The sequence below is a fragment of the Galleria mellonella genome, unplaced genomic scaffold, assembly GCF_026898425.1.
Source record: "Galleria mellonella isolate WM207_F2 unplaced genomic scaffold, CSIRO_AGI_GalMel_v1 utg300, whole genome shotgun sequence".
Lineage (NCBI taxonomy): Eukaryota > Metazoa > Arthropoda > Insecta > Lepidoptera > Pyralidae > Galleria > Galleria mellonella.
In genome coordinates, this window is record NW_026442068.1 from 4,554,418 (window position 1) to 4,570,357 (window position 15,940).

The 15,940-nt window shown below is 33.9% G+C and overlaps 2 protein-coding genes across 5 annotated transcripts in view; both read left to right on the top strand.

Moving 5' to 3' along the window:
• The window catches only part of LOC113523498 (cytoplasmic dynein 2 heavy chain 1), a 77,525-nt gene that overhangs the window by 22,434 nt on the left and 39,151 nt on the right, over positions 1 to 15,940 (top strand). The gene's annotated exons all lie outside the window — the stretch shown is intronic.
• On the top strand, positions 6,930 to 14,615 carry LOC113523401 (laminin subunit beta-1). The gene has a single exon (XM_026909360.3). The coding sequence runs from the start codon at positions 7,005 to 7,007 to the stop codon at positions 12,348 to 12,350; it is 5,346 nt and encodes a 1,781-aa protein (XP_026765161.2). The 5' UTR covers positions 6,930 to 7,004; the 3' UTR covers positions 12,351 to 14,615.

A 15,940-nucleotide genomic window follows, 5' to 3' on the forward strand; every position in this document is an offset into this window, starting at 1 on the left:
AGGTCATACCTATTACTTGAAACATTTGAGGGGTATCTTCAATAATTATACCTATTGCTAATAGGTTTATGTTTGCTAATGTGAAATGAACCGAACCCAATGTGTTGCTATACAGTTCATTAGACAATAGAGGGGAACATCCTTTGTTATCCCTTTCTGCATACCATATATGTTTCGTAAAGAACCTGTTTAAGATAGGTATATATAGATACGAGAAAAGTTGAGGTATTTTGTTTTTGATGGAAAGTCTGCTTATATTCTTGACTTCCCTTTATATATTGACGATAGTTTTTTTTTTATTTGATATAGGTACAATTACTTCTTGGGGTTACCATTTTTCTTCCTTTAGTCTTTTTTTCTACTAATGATTTTTTAAGTATTTGTCATAAAAAGGACTAGTGTCTCCATTTAATTGTACTGTTTGTATGCAATATGTGTGCCCATTAAAAGAAATAAAAATAATATGTCTATCCAATTATCAATATTTTTTTTAATCTGAAGTGATTTTTATAATTTTTGTAAACGATTTCGATTTTGTAGTGACATAAGTCGTCTTTTTTTTATAGAACATAATATTATTTAATTGCTCTCATTTATTAATAATAATTTTAACTCATTAATATTTGTCAATATATCCGCGAATGTGATTTCTTCCAATTTATCTTTTTATTCTCATCCATATATTCTCGTTTCAAAAGTATTTCCACGTCCATACAACTGTATTCTTTTTGGGAGGAGAAAGGATTGTTAGTAATGGGGACTAGAAGCTCCATTGCTAGCAATATACCCTGTCAGGTCGACCTCCTCGTGGTTCACCTTGGAAACCATCATGGTTGATTTATTGTTAGATTCATCACGGTGGGCTAACTGACTTGCTTCATCCTCACCTATCATCCCTTACTGGTACCCTGCTAGCGTATACCGATAGCGCAGACTGAGTTACCATTCCATTGTCATCCATTAAAAAAAACAACATTCTTCTAATCCTTGATAATATTATAAATATAAAAGTGCGTTTGTTCGTTTAGCTTTCTTGACCCTTTAACGCCTCAAGCCTTCAACTAATTGTCATGAAATTTGGTATACACGTTTGTTTGGGACGGAAAAGATATTTTTATTTTATGGAACATGGAATGGCAAACAATCTGTCGTCCTACCTGAGGTAAAGTGGTAACCGTCGCTTACAGACATGAGCAGTATCATGGGCATACAGAGTATGTGGTTTCACCCATATATAAGGATATATAGAATAAGGTATTATGCCTCTGTATCCTGTAAATTTACTGCTATATCTCACCCTTTAAACCAAAACACAGCCATACAAACACAACTGCTTCACGGTTGAAATACGAATGGGACAATGGTAACTAAGCAAATGACTTTTGTATAAAGCCTCTTTCTGGTAAATATATAAACTTCTTTTTATTTTGCTTAATCAATTTATCTCGGTCTCATGGACAAAGTCGCAGGTAAAACTAGTATATATTATAAAAATAATTGAGAGATAGGTATTTTAAGAGATGGACCGTTCATTAGAACCGCGAATGTTTTATCGCGGACCGGATGTATAGGGCGGAAGGCCAGCCAGCGCGCTGAATCGCGCACGGCTAGTGTTGCCAGATTGGGTATTCTTTTCGCAATTTAGGATAAAATAAACTGTGTTAGAGAAATTTTGGAGAAATGAAATTGTTGGAGAAATATTTGAATAAAAATAAATTGGAGAGAATGATAACAGACAAAATAAATGCTAGAGAAGTTTAGGTGCATATTTGTGAGAGTTGCTTTATTTGTAAACCGTATATAAAAATATAGAATACACAACTGAAAGTAGGAGTAGTAATTTGACGTTAAAAGGTCATAGAGACAGGGTTTTAATGCATAATTCGCATTTTGCCTTCTTAAAACATAGTGAAATTAAACAAAAAGTTGTCGTTGGATAAAACTGGAGGAATTAATGTTTATTTGGAGAAAGAATATTTAAAATATGAGGATAAGTAATAAGTCGTATCTGGTAACGCTGTCCGCAGTGTATTTATCGCCCGGCCGCCGCGTGACCGACATGACGAACCCGACGTTCGTTACTCCCTCTGTTATTGCTTATATCATCGCCATAATGTTACTACTTTTTAATTTTGTTGTCCTAGTACTGAAATATTTTTTTTATACTACTGTGGTGGCAAACAAGTATACGGCTTACCTAATGGCAAGCAATTGCCGTAGCCTATAACGCCTGCAATACCAGGGGCATTTTTTTTTGATGGGTGAAAATGGTATGGCAACCCCGCCTGCGCTAACGGGATACGCTGGCGGAGCACCAGTGAAGGGTGATAGATGAGAATGAAAACAGGTCAGTTAGCCCATCATGATGAATTCATCAGGAATCGACCATGATAGTTTCCAGGGGGAACCGTGAGGAGGTCGACTTGGTTGGGTATATTGCTAGCAATGGGATTCTCAGTCTCCATTACTAACAATCCCTTTCCCCCCTACCAGGGGCATTACGCGCGCGTTGGCGACTCGGAAGAAATCTCTTTACGTTTTTAGATAAAAATCTATTTCATAATTATAGTGGATCATGTAGCTTTGATCTATTTTAATGTAAATTATAACTATAACTAGCTTTTACCCGCGACTTTTTCCGCGTGGCTGGGATGTATTTACTGATCGGGATAAAAGCAGCGTTACATCTTTCTCCATCACATATAGTACATGTGTACCAAATTTCATAGTAATTGGTTAAGTCAATTTGATATCGAAGCGAAATCTTTATTCTAAGGACTAATATAAACTAAATATAAAATACATTTGATTCAAATGATTATAAATCTAGTTTGTGATGGTCCATAATACAATAATTGCATAAAATTAACAAATTAAATATTGCCCTGTTTGTCCTGGCATAGAATAGGCCACCTCTTCCATTCCCGTGGGTGTCATAAAACACGACTAAGGGAACTGGAATTTAAAACTTATGGTCGAGGGATGGCCAACAAAGTCCCTCTTAAAACATCACCAAAGACTAACTGCGGTTGTCAACCAGCTGGTTGGCATCTAATGGTAAAATCCCCTGGGGAGGTCTATAGGATGATAATGATTATATAATGACAATAATGATGATGTAATAATAGCTAGTACATATATAATATATGTATAGTATATCTGTAGTAATGTGAGTGTTTGTTAAGATATTTGAATATTGAGACTACTTATTAGATCCTTAAGATGTCTGTTATTTAACTTTTATAATTTTGATTAGAATAGAATAGAATAGAAATCATTTATTCAAATAAACTTACATTGAAGCACTTTTGAAAAGTCATTACATTTTTTTTTAATCTACCGCTCGTTCGGAAAGCTGTCTCATCACAAGAAGAACGAGCAAGAAACTTGCGTGTTGCTCTTTTAAATAATTTTATTATTACTTTACATTTTCAAGTTTAATTGTGTGAATACAAACCACCAATTAGCACTAATTCGATTAAATACTCAAAAAGAAAAAAAATATTGAATACATAACCAACTGGTTAAACAATTAATAAGAGGAAATCAGTCATAGTGATTAGAGCAGACCAGTCCCTACAAGCAGCACCCGTTCACGAGTATGACGGATGAGCCAGCCATCACTGCGCTCGACCATATTTTAGGGAGCCCAATGACCCGGCCCACCACGCCGCCACAAGTCTGGACATTTTAGTGAGCATGACTACTCAAAACACTAGACCACGTCAAAGCTACTCACAATTGCCATCTGATAGTTATAGTATTCACATTTTACATAAGAATGCATGCGGCAATTAATACAAAAAACCGCTACGCTTTCATATTTCTAAAATTAATCAATTAAATCAAGAAAGCAATGAGAAAATAAAATTATAACGTTGTATGCTAATAAACTAATTATTTACTTGATATGTTGTCATCTATGAATTCGTCTATCCTGTAATAGGCTTTCTTACATAAAAATTGTTTAATATAAGATTTGAATTGCCTCTCTGTCAGATTTAATGCAGATTCCGGCAGTTTATTATAAAATCTTATGCAATTACCATAGAATGAATTACTGATTTTGTGCAGACGGCATTTAGGTAAAATAAGCTTATTTATATTGCGTAAGTTTCTACTTGTACAGTCTTTGAGTTTTTTAAAACTCTCTAAGTTCTTCCGTGTATACATAATATTTTCATAAATGTATTGTGAAGTAACTGTGAGGATATTTGAGTCTTTAAAGCACTGACGTAATGACTCTCTCGAACCCATACCATAAATAGAACGTATGGCTCTCTTTTGTAAAACAAATATAGTATTTATATCGGCTGCTTTACCCCACAGCAGTATGCCATAAGACATTATGCTATGGAAATAACTAAAATATACAACTTTAGCCGTTGCCACGTCTGTTAATTGTCTAATTCTTCTAATTGCATATGCAGCAGAACTGAGTCTACTGGCCAATTTTGAAATATGGGGCCCCCATTGTAATTTCGAGTCCACTGTTATACCTAAAAAAACTGTATCATTAACAAAATTTACTATTTCATCATTAAGCAATAACTGTGTATTTATTAGTCTTACATTAGGAAGTGTAAATTTTATACACTTTGTTTTGCTGGAATTTAATAATAGGTTATTACATGTAAACCAATTTAATATTGCAGACATAGCACAATTTACATCGTCTAATTGATAACTTTGACGTCCAATTTTAAACACTAACGAAGTATCATCCGCAAACAGCACTATATCTGCAATTTTCTCTACCATAAAGGGAAGGTCATTTATGTAGATTAAAAAGAGAAAGGGGCCTAAGATTGACCCTTGTGGAACGCCCATCTTAATATTAGCTCCCTTAGATTTTACACCGTCAATATCTACAGTTTGAACCCTATCCTCTAAATAAGTTCTCATTAATTTTAGATCATTATCTCTTATACCATAATGTTCGAGCTTGTACAAAAGCGTTTTATGATCCACACAATCAAATGCCTTTGATAGGTCACAAAAAACTCCGAGTGCATCCTGTGACCTCTCCCAAGATTCGAAAATATGTGTCACTAGCGCAACACCTGCGTCAGTGGTAGACTTGCCGGCGGTGAAACCATATTGCTGACTGTGAAGCAGTCCGTTAACCCTGAAGTGATGTAACATTTGATTTAACATTATCTTTTCAAACACCTTACTTAGAACTGGCAAAATAGATATAGGTCTATAGTTCCCTGGCTCAAATTTATCTCCTGATTTAAATAGTGGGATTAATTTGCTAAATTTCATTAAATGTGGAAAAACGCCATTATCAATACATTTATTAAAAATAGTGGCTAGATATGGAGCAACAATATCTATGAAAGAACTAACTATGCCCCAAAGGTCTTCCGTATTTTTTAAATTTAGCTGTTTGAATATTTTTATGATATGAAAGGGGCTAACATGTGAAAATTTAAATCTTAAAGAACAACAACCGATATTAGTCTCTAGTAATTTTTTTGCTCGAGATTGAGATGAGTCCAGAGAAGATGTAATATCAATCGGAATATTAGCAAAAAAATCTTCAAAAATATTAACTACATCTTTTGTTGTTGATATTAATTTATTATCATAATTTAATGTAAATTGATTACAGGCTATTTTAGATCTTCCAGTTTCTTTATTTATAATGCTCCAGATGGTTTTAATTTTGTCAGAAGACTGCTTAATTTGTTTATTAAAATAATTAGACTTAGCCATAATACAAACTTTTTTAAAAATTTTAGAATAATTTTTTACATAAGTGGTGAATTTGTCATCAAATCGATATTTTTTTTGATCGTATAAATCAAACAATTACAATGATTCTTACAATGTTTATTAAATTCTAACGTTAATTTTAAACATGCAAATGGTACAACTTATATAGGTCTATTTAAAACTCCTGCATTTAGTTGTCACTGTATTTGTTCATACTCATTGTATCAATAATACAGTCATAGAAAGACTGCCTAAAAATTAATAATAGTACCAATCTCAGACGCTTTACGCTTTCTTTATGGCGTTGCCATATTAAATGACCAAAACAAAAAGCGCATCCCAAAATGCGGCGTTATTTTTGTTGCTTAGTGCCCGTTTCGGAGAACGACACGAGCTGGCGGGTGTGCGGGCGGGAGCGGTCGTCGCCTCGAACAGGCCCGCACTCGATTGTCATTTGTGCTTTATTAAAATGAGTTTTTAGAAACAGAATGTCTTTTTAAAATTTAATATAAGTATCTAACCTACCTACTGGGGGGGGGGGGGAAGGGATTGTTAGTAATGGAGACTAAAAATCCCATTGCTAGCAATATACCTAACCAGGTCGACCTCCACGCGGTTCCCCCTGGAAATTATCATGATTGATTCTTCATGATGAATTCATCACGATAGGCTAACTGGCCTGTTTTCATTCTCATCGATCACCCTTCACTGGTGCTCCGCTAACGTATCCCGTTAGCGCGGGCTGGGTTACCAATCCATTTTCATCCAACAAAAAAAAAAACCTACCTACTAGTTATAAGTATTAAATAATGAACAATAAAATATATATAATATCAGTAAGGATAGCACATTTAAATATTTTTATTAATTATGTTGCCGTACGAATAAGTATAGTTGTACAAGCACCAACTTTTAAATGACAAAACAGTTTTTGATATGTAGGGTCGTCAGAATCCTTACATCATCCCGAGTAACACTGGCTATATTTTTTTTAAATAGTTCATTTTTTGTAATGTATTTGTTTTGATTGATTAAATATTTTAATTAATTTATTAACGTGATATCATTGTTCAATTTAATTATGTATATATAACTATATAAAGTATTCACAAATAAAAATTTATTTTATTCATACTTTCCAAATTTAAACAATCCCAGTACGTCTCTGTATATCTAGGGCAGTGAGGGCGGTGGGGGACGCGAGGCAGCGCGAGAGTGGTTCAGCCCAAGTGTATCACGTACAGCAGTGCAGTGTGAGGCGCACGGGGAGCCTAGGTCGCGCCATGGCTCTTCGCGTCTTGTTTATCGTGTCGGCACTTATCGCCGCGAGCGACGCGGTCTATAATAGAGAACGCGATCGCCTTCGCGCTGAATCCCGCTTCTTGGACCGTGCTTGTGAACTGAGTTCGTGCTATCCGGCTACCGGAAACCTGCTTATTGGACGAGAAGCACGACTCTTTGCCTCCTCCACGTGTGGTGCCTATGGCCGCGAACGATACTGCATAGTATCACATCTACAAGATAGAAAAAAGTGTTTTTGGTGCGATTCCACTAATAATACGATACACGATCCATTATTAAATCATCGAATACAAAATATAATTTATAAATTTACACCAGGCACAAGATATAAATCCTGGTGGCAATCTGAAAATGGAAAAGAAAATGTAACTATTCAGTTAGATATGGAAGCTGAATTTCATCTTACACATTTAATAATACAATTCAAAACATTTCGTCCTGCGGCTATGTTGGTGGAAAGGTCTTTCGACTTTGGCAAAACTTGGCGTGTCTATAGATATTTTGCACACAACTGCGACGAAGCTTTCCCCGGAATTCCAAAGCATTCGCAACGATCTTTGACAGAGATTGTTTGCGAATCTCGTTATTCAGGCGTTGCACCATCTACGGAAGGAGATGTGATTCTTCGTGTTTTGCCGTCTAATATAAACGTTACGAATCCATATTCAGAAGAAGTACAAAATTTATTACGTATGACAAATTTGAGAATAAATTTTACTAAACTTCACACTCTAGGCGATGATTTGTTGGATAACAGAGCTGAGATTCAAGAAAAATATTATTATGCCATATATGAAATGACCGTTCGTGGTTCTTGCTCATGCTATGGGCATGCATCTCGGTGCTTGCCTATGCCCGGAGTTGAGTCTAAAAATGATATGGTGCATGGCCGATGTGAATGCACTCATAATACCCGTGGTTTAAATTGTGAATATTGTGAAGATTTCTATAATGATCTTCCATGGCAGCCAGCTGTTGGAAAAACATCTAACGCTTGTAAAAGATGTACTTGTAACAATCACGCAACAAAATGTCATTTTGATGCTGCAGTATATAATAAAACTGGAAAAATTAGTGGTGGTGTATGTGATAATTGTCAACATAATACGATGGGTGTAAATTGTGAACGTTGCAAGCCGAAGTTTTATAAGGACCCTAATTTAGATATACAAAGTGCAGAAATTTGTAAACCATGTGACTGTGATCCTCAAGGAACTACTGATGAGGAGATACTTTGTGATGATGAAACAGATATAGCGAATAATAAAACTGCTGGTCGGTGTCTATGTAAATCAAATGTTGACGGTGCAAGATGTGATAGATGTAAAGACGGTTATTGGAATTTTGATCCTTTAAATATTGAGGGTTGTACTTTATGTACATGTAATAGTTTAGGCACTATCAATGAAAGAGGTTGTGATCCTACATCTGGTAACTGTTTTTGTAAGAGACATGTTACTGGCAGGAATTGTGATCAGTGTCTACCCGAATTTTATGGTCTCTCTGATAGTGATGACGGTTGTACACCTTGTGATTGTGATGTTGGTGGTTCAATTGATAGGGATTGTGACGTCATAACAGGACAATGCAAATGTCGACCAAATATTACTGGCCGTAGATGTGATCAGCCTATTCAAAACTTTTTCGTTGGTGCTCTCGATTCAATCGTATTTGAAGGTGAATCTAGTCTATGTGATTCTCAAATAGATGATAATGCTATACAAAGTCCACAGTGTCATGTTGTAATACGGGAGAATTTTCCAGATGGTAGAAAAGAAACGTGGACTGGACCTGGGTTTATGAAAATTCAAGAAGGTAGTTCATTAGTGTTTATTATTGATAATTTAAAAACAACTATGAATTACAATATTTTAATAAGATACGAGCCACAGTCTAATTTAAATTGGGAAGAAGCTACTGTACTTGTAAAAAGGCCCCCTGTGGACCTTGATTCACCATGTGCTAATGTTAATCCAGAAGATGATATTATTAATACTTATTTGCCTGCAAATCAAAGAAGTGTTCTTGTAAAACCACCTGTATGTTTAGAAAAGAATAAAGATACGGAGATCCGTATTTATTTAGGTCGTCAAGACAGACGTATACCTAATCCTCGAGCTTCTGTATTAGTTGATTCTATAGTTCTCATACCATCTTTTGAGGATTTGCCATTCTTTTCTAATGGTAGTGTCCTGAAAGAGGAGTTCGATCGATTTAATTGTGGAGATATGTATTATTACGACCTAAATAGAGATACTGTTCCTGAAATTTGTAGAAAATATCATGCTAGTATTGGTTTTTATGTAAGAAATGGTTCAGAATCCTGTCAGTGCGATCCATCTGGATCAAAAAGTTATCAATGCGATCCATATACGGGGTATTGTCAATGTGTGGAAAATATTGTAGGAGCAAGGTGTGATCGATGCGCTCCTGGTACATATGGCTTCAGCAAATTTGGTTGCAAACGTTGTGATTGTAATAGTATAGGATCTTTAGATAACTTCTGTGATGCAACCAGTGGACAGTGTAAGTGTAGAGCAAATACTTACGGACGTGCTTGTGATTTATGTCAACCAGGATACTTTAATTTCCCGAATTGTGAACAATGTGATTGTAACGGGCATGCTGTGGAATGTGACGATAAAACAGGAGCGTGTAGAGAGTGTAGAGATTATACAGAAGGACACCGATGTGAAAGATGCATAGAAGGATACTATGGTGATCCTCGACTTGGAGTTGATATTCCTTGTAGGTCTTGTCCTTGCCCCGGTGTAAAAGGTGATTCAAATAGAAATAGTCATGCTGACCGCTGTGAACTAGACCCAGAAACGAAAGATGTAGTTTGTGATTGTAAAGAGGGTTATGCTGGCCTTCAATGTGACGTTTGTGCCGATAATTATTACGGTGACCCTGTCAAAGGTACTTGTGAAAAATGTGAATGTAATGGAAATATTGATATTACCAAACCCGGAAACTGTGATCCATATACTGGGAAATGTTTGCAATGTCTATTTAATACCGCAGGAGATCACTGTGAAGTTTGTGAAGATGGATATTACGGAAATGCTTTAGAACAAGCTTGCTATAAATGTAATTGTTCTGTTTTAGGAACAAACTTTACTAAAGGTAACTGCGATGGCATTACTGGACAGTGTCCTTGTTTCAATAATGTTATGGGAATTAATTGTGATCAATGTACAGAAAATCATTGGAGAATTGCATTAGGAACTGGTTGTGATCCGTGCGATTGTGATCCAATTGGTTCACTTTCGGCTCAATGTAATCCTTATATTGGCAGATGTGATTGTAAACCTGGTCATGGTGGTAGACAGTGTGATCAATGCCAAGAAAATTACTGGGGTAATCCAAATATAGAGTGTCATCCATGTCAATGTGACTTGCATGGATCGGTTTCATTACAATGTACGCGGGAAAAGGGGTCATGTATTTGTAAACCAGGAATTGGTGGGTACAATTGCAATATGTGTGCCAGAGGATATCTCGGCCAAGCTCCCTATTGTTACTCATGTGGTGAATGTTTTGATAATTGGGATCGCGTTATTAACGATTTGCGAATTCAAACCGAGTATGCTATTGGCAATGCTAGCAAAATAAAAGTTGTTGGTGCTACAGGAGCATACACACGAGATTTTGATGAAATGACAAAAAAAATATCTGAGGTAGAAAATATGCTTAACAGTGCCAAGTTAGGACAAACAACAGTTAAAGAATTACTATCTAATATTAGTAGTTTACAAAACGAATTGTCTGGAATAAAACAGAAAGTTGATGATAGTAAAAGTCATCTGAAGGATGTTACATTTAATATAAATTTGGGCAATGCTACTCTTGGTAATCTAAGAACAAGAATTGAGTATTTAAAATCTCAGACTCGCAACTTAGATAATAATGCGACTAATTTGCAAGAAGCTAATTTAGAAGGCGCACTTAATTTAACACGTGAAGCTAAAGAAAGAGCAATGAAAGCTGCGGATGAAGTTGAAGACGTACAAGCAATAATTGCTAATACTGATAGGCAAATAAAAAATACTGATCGTCTTATCGAAATGCAATATACTAATTTTAATAGTAACCAAATTGAAAATGACAAAAAATTGGATGATTTTCAAAAACAGTTATCAGAATTAGAATCTAAAATACCTAAATTAAATGAAAAAATGTGTGGCCAGGAAAGTGACAGTTGTGACATTTGTGGTGGAGCAGGCTGTGGTAAATGTGGCGGAATATCTTGTGATAAAGGAGCAGTTACAAAAGCACAACAAGCATTAGATTTTGCAAATAAAACCGAACACAGAATTAAAGAGCATGAACTCACTGCTGAAGATATGTATCGCCAAGTTTCTCTAGTTAAACAAGATACGATTGCCGTTCGATCTAGGGCTAAAGATTTGTTTGAACGAGCATTTTTATTTCAAACAAATGCTGAACGTGTTCTAAATGAAAGTCAAGACTTAACTGCTGAGTTAAAAGAGTTCTTATCAAATACTTCTAATACTCCAGCTGATGTGAGAACCTTAGCTAATGAAATATTAAATTTAACCATAAGTGTTGAACCCAAAGAAATTACAGAACTGTCACAGCGTATAACTTCAACAGCATCACAACTTACAAATAGTGAAAATATTATAAAAGAAACAAAACCTGACTTAGATATGGCTACAGCTCTTAAGCGAAATGCTACAGTCGTAAACCAATCGGCCAATTCAACATTAGAAACTGCGAATAAAGTTTTAGAAGCTTTGGATGACGCACAGGCAGCGCAAGATGCAGCTGAGAATGCTATTACTAAAGCTAACAGTGATATCGATGCAGCTAAAAGTGACTTGATTCCAATTGCTATGGAAACGGAACAAGCTCAGAAAAAAGCAAATGAAACAAAAGAAGAAGTTGAGGGATTACGAATGCGTCTTTCAAATCTGAAAAAAAATATATCTATAATCGAAAGGGATGCTGAACAAGTGAAAAATGAATCTAACGACGTTGTTAATAGAGCTGAAGGCGCTGAACAAAAAGCGAGTCAACTAAGACGGGAGTTTCAAAAAACAAATTCGGCTCTAGCAGAACGTGCAAAGCAAACATCAAACTCTAGAGATCGAGCACAACGATTGTTTGATCGGGCAGCAAATCTAACCGCAGTCACACACGACCAATTAAACCAACTTGAAAGTATGGAAAATATGTATAACAGTCATAAGAAACAGTTGGATGATTTAGAGAACAAAATTGCTGCACTTAATAATGATATGAAATATTATCTTTCAGAATTAACAAAACGGTCAAATTATTATAGATCTTGCACTACGTAAAAAAAAAAAAAAATTAATGCATATCGGTTTTATAGACCCCATTACTATTCTTAAATTTGTAATTAATTGTAAGCAGCGTTTATCCCAATGATACTGATTATAATTTTCATGAGTGCCATAGTACTATGTCTTTATTATGAGAAGTGGTTTGACCACATTGATGTATCTGTAATCTGTAATGTTAAGTATAACATTTAATTGCTTATCCTAGTACTCAAATATGAATAAAAAAACTTTTTTTACCAAAACTAATAAAAGTTTATCAATAATTGAATCTTTATTGCTTTAAAATGTTACATAAATAGTTAATTTATTTATTACTCTTATCAAATATATGACTAAAAGTACTATCCATAAGTGAGCAGCAATGTAAGCCACTGGAGACTTTACCAAGTTTACTATTTATAATTCATCATAATATTTTACTGAAATTTCCAGGGTGAATAGAAATTCAAAATAAAAGATTTGTGATTTTTAACATCTGTAATTTTTTTTTAAATCTAATCTATATATTTAAAGATAATTTTGTATTACAGTTTTTTGTCCTATTTTTACACTACTTGCTCTGGACATATTTGTAATGCAGTTTGTTGATTTATGTGACAAACTCTGACTTAAATATAATTTTATTGTAATAAATGTTTTAACTATTATTTTGTGAATATCATACTTAATTATTATAGATACTTATTGAAACTATTATTCCAAAGAATAATTACTTTTAGCTCTTTGAAAACATTATAGCTAAGTCATTAAATAATTTTTTGCTATTTACTCATTCAGATAGCTTAATAACAATACTTTCTGTTTTCAATAACTTAACGAATGTAGATAGTTTATAGATGTAATTTAGTAAATAACATATTACATTGTAAGTGTCATCACTTCTATAAGTTTTTGTAGTTGTAATGTGTAAAATATATTTTCATTTAAATAATATTCTTCAAGACTACCTAAATCTAATAGTAGGGTACATCTAACATAACATTTGACATTTTAATTGTTTTAAAATGCATGTTTTAATCATGGATATGAATATAGGAGTGCCAAGTTGCACTTGCATCTCTTCAGACCTCTTGTGAATCTTGGGATCAACATCATACTAGATTAACTCGATAGCTTGTCATAGCTAAAAGTAAATTGTTAATTTTAAGAGGTTATATTACGTCTTTAAATATATAACATATGAAGATTATGCATTTTGAATTTATATCCATGTTTGCCTGGTAGAAAACGTCATAAGGTGTTATTTTTCCATATGTACAATTTTTTTAATGTGTACATGAACTTAAATAATTAAATACCTATACACAAACAATGGACGTTTATATATATATACGAATACTTTTAAAAGGTGTCACGCCTGTGTATGTTTTTTCAGTGACTAAAACTTATCACTAGATGGCGTTGCAGCATATTAACTTTGTACCATCCATCTAATTATCGAGGGGTAATTGTTTCCTATCCGCTTTATAGTTCTCACTACTAGATGGCGCTACAGTTCATCAACCTTTATCATAGGCACATCAATTTCATATAATATTATCATAGTTTTATATCTATAACTATATCAGTAAATAAATATACACAGATAGAACAACTTTGTGATAATTCTAACAAAAAGACAGTTTTCTTAGTACCAGTACAAAGTTTAACAATATAGCTTAGTCAGTATTTATTATTATAGCTAAAATACGCATATAATATCACACTATGACATAAGAAATATTTTATATGACAGCTTCGAGCCTTAAATGTTTTTCTGCCAGCGCAGCGCCCATTATTTTAATTCAGTGTAGTAGGAAGCCAGCTTATTGAATTTTCTGGAATTGTTATAATTTTATTTTTATTATATTTCAACAGTGTTTGTTGTCAGTGTTTATTTTTCGTGTTTACTACATTATTTTCTTTTATTATTATTACGCCAATTACAGGTATTCACTATGTGCTAAACATTAATGTGTGTTTATTAAGTTGAAAATAAGTATAATTTTAATAACTAAAGAACCATATTTTTTTAACGTAACTGTTGCTACGTACGTTCATGAAATTGTTGTGCCGTATATATTATAGGAATTATGTCAGTGTAAACTAAAATTAATACTTAGGTATTAAGATATTAGAAATATTCTATGATGTGCTATTATAATAATATTTTATAACATACATACATCGTTATATATTTTTAAATTAACATTTCTAAGTATAGGTATGTTAACATTTGAGGCAACAATACTTAAATTAAAAAAGAATATTGTTTTATTATACATTGTTTTTATTTACTAAATTATAATTAACATCTATAGTAACGCTTTAAATATTATATATATATAATATAAAGAATATTGAGACTACCTTTATTTTCAATTTCGTCTACTTTTTTGGGATTGCTTGGTTTGTTGATTGCCTGTGGGCGCCATATTAAAAGTAGTCTGCCTTTGTATTAGTATTCGGTGGAGACTATCCTCTTCTACAATCCTAGTACTACGCATAAGAAAAATTTCATGATAATTGGTTGAATTTAAAAGCGTCTACAGGTACATTCTCATTTATAATATTAATAAGGGTAATAATATCCATTTTACGGCGTTTGCTGTTTGCTTTAACTGGATATAAATAGCCGATATTTTTCGTAAAATGGCGTAGTCTGTATGCAGTATAGTATTATAAACTGTGATATGCGTGATGATGGAATGAGAATACAATTTCATTCTATGTCTTTCCTAGAATTTTTTTAATGGATGTCACAATAGAATGGTAACCCCGCTTGTACTAACGGTACACGCTGGCAGGGAACCAGTGAGGGATGGTAGATGAGAAAGAAAAGGTAGGTCAATTAACCTATCGTGATGAATACAGCACGATGATTTTCAGGGGCACGTGAAGGCCGACCTGACAGAGTATATTGCCAGTAATGGGAGTGGTAGTCCGCATTATTAACAAATTGTATGAACGGAGAGGGAGGAAGTCCTCCATGCATAGACTGAAACGTGATATGTAATAGCAGTTAATATAAGTAAGAGTATAAGAAACGAAATCAGTGCCCGGAATGATGATGATGGAAACGTCTTAATTCCGCATCTCGATGTTTATTCATGATCCGAAACTACTCAACTGATTATAAAAAAATTTTGTAAATATTGTTTTTGTTTATTGTAATGAGCAAACAGCTCCAATTTGAGAGATATGGTTGGGTAGTTTTTTTGTATAAGGTGAAACAACATTTGCCAAGTCAGTTTATTACTGACCTGACTGCCTGACTTGTCAATGCACAACCGGAACTACTAAAGATGGAAATACCAAATTTAGACACAGTAGATTCTTTTTATAATCTACAAAGTAATAAGAAACGATATTGTATAATTCGTCGGCCATCAGCTTGTTTGCCATTCTAAGTTGCTTAAAAAAATACTTTACATGAGTAGGATACTTAAATACTAACTTACCCACGATTTCTACCGCGCGATCTGCATATGTTATCGACTGGATAAAAATAGCTTATATCCTTCTACGTCTCATGTAATACATGTATACTAAATTTTATAGCGATTGGTTAAGTTGTTAAAGCAACAAAGAAACTCGCTTTCAAA

Excerpts from the sequence above, each read along its gene's own strand:
- LOC113523401 (XM_026909360.3), top strand. The coding sequence starts at position 7,005 with ATGGCTCTTCGCGTCTTGTTTATCGTGTCGGCACTTATCGCCGCGAGC.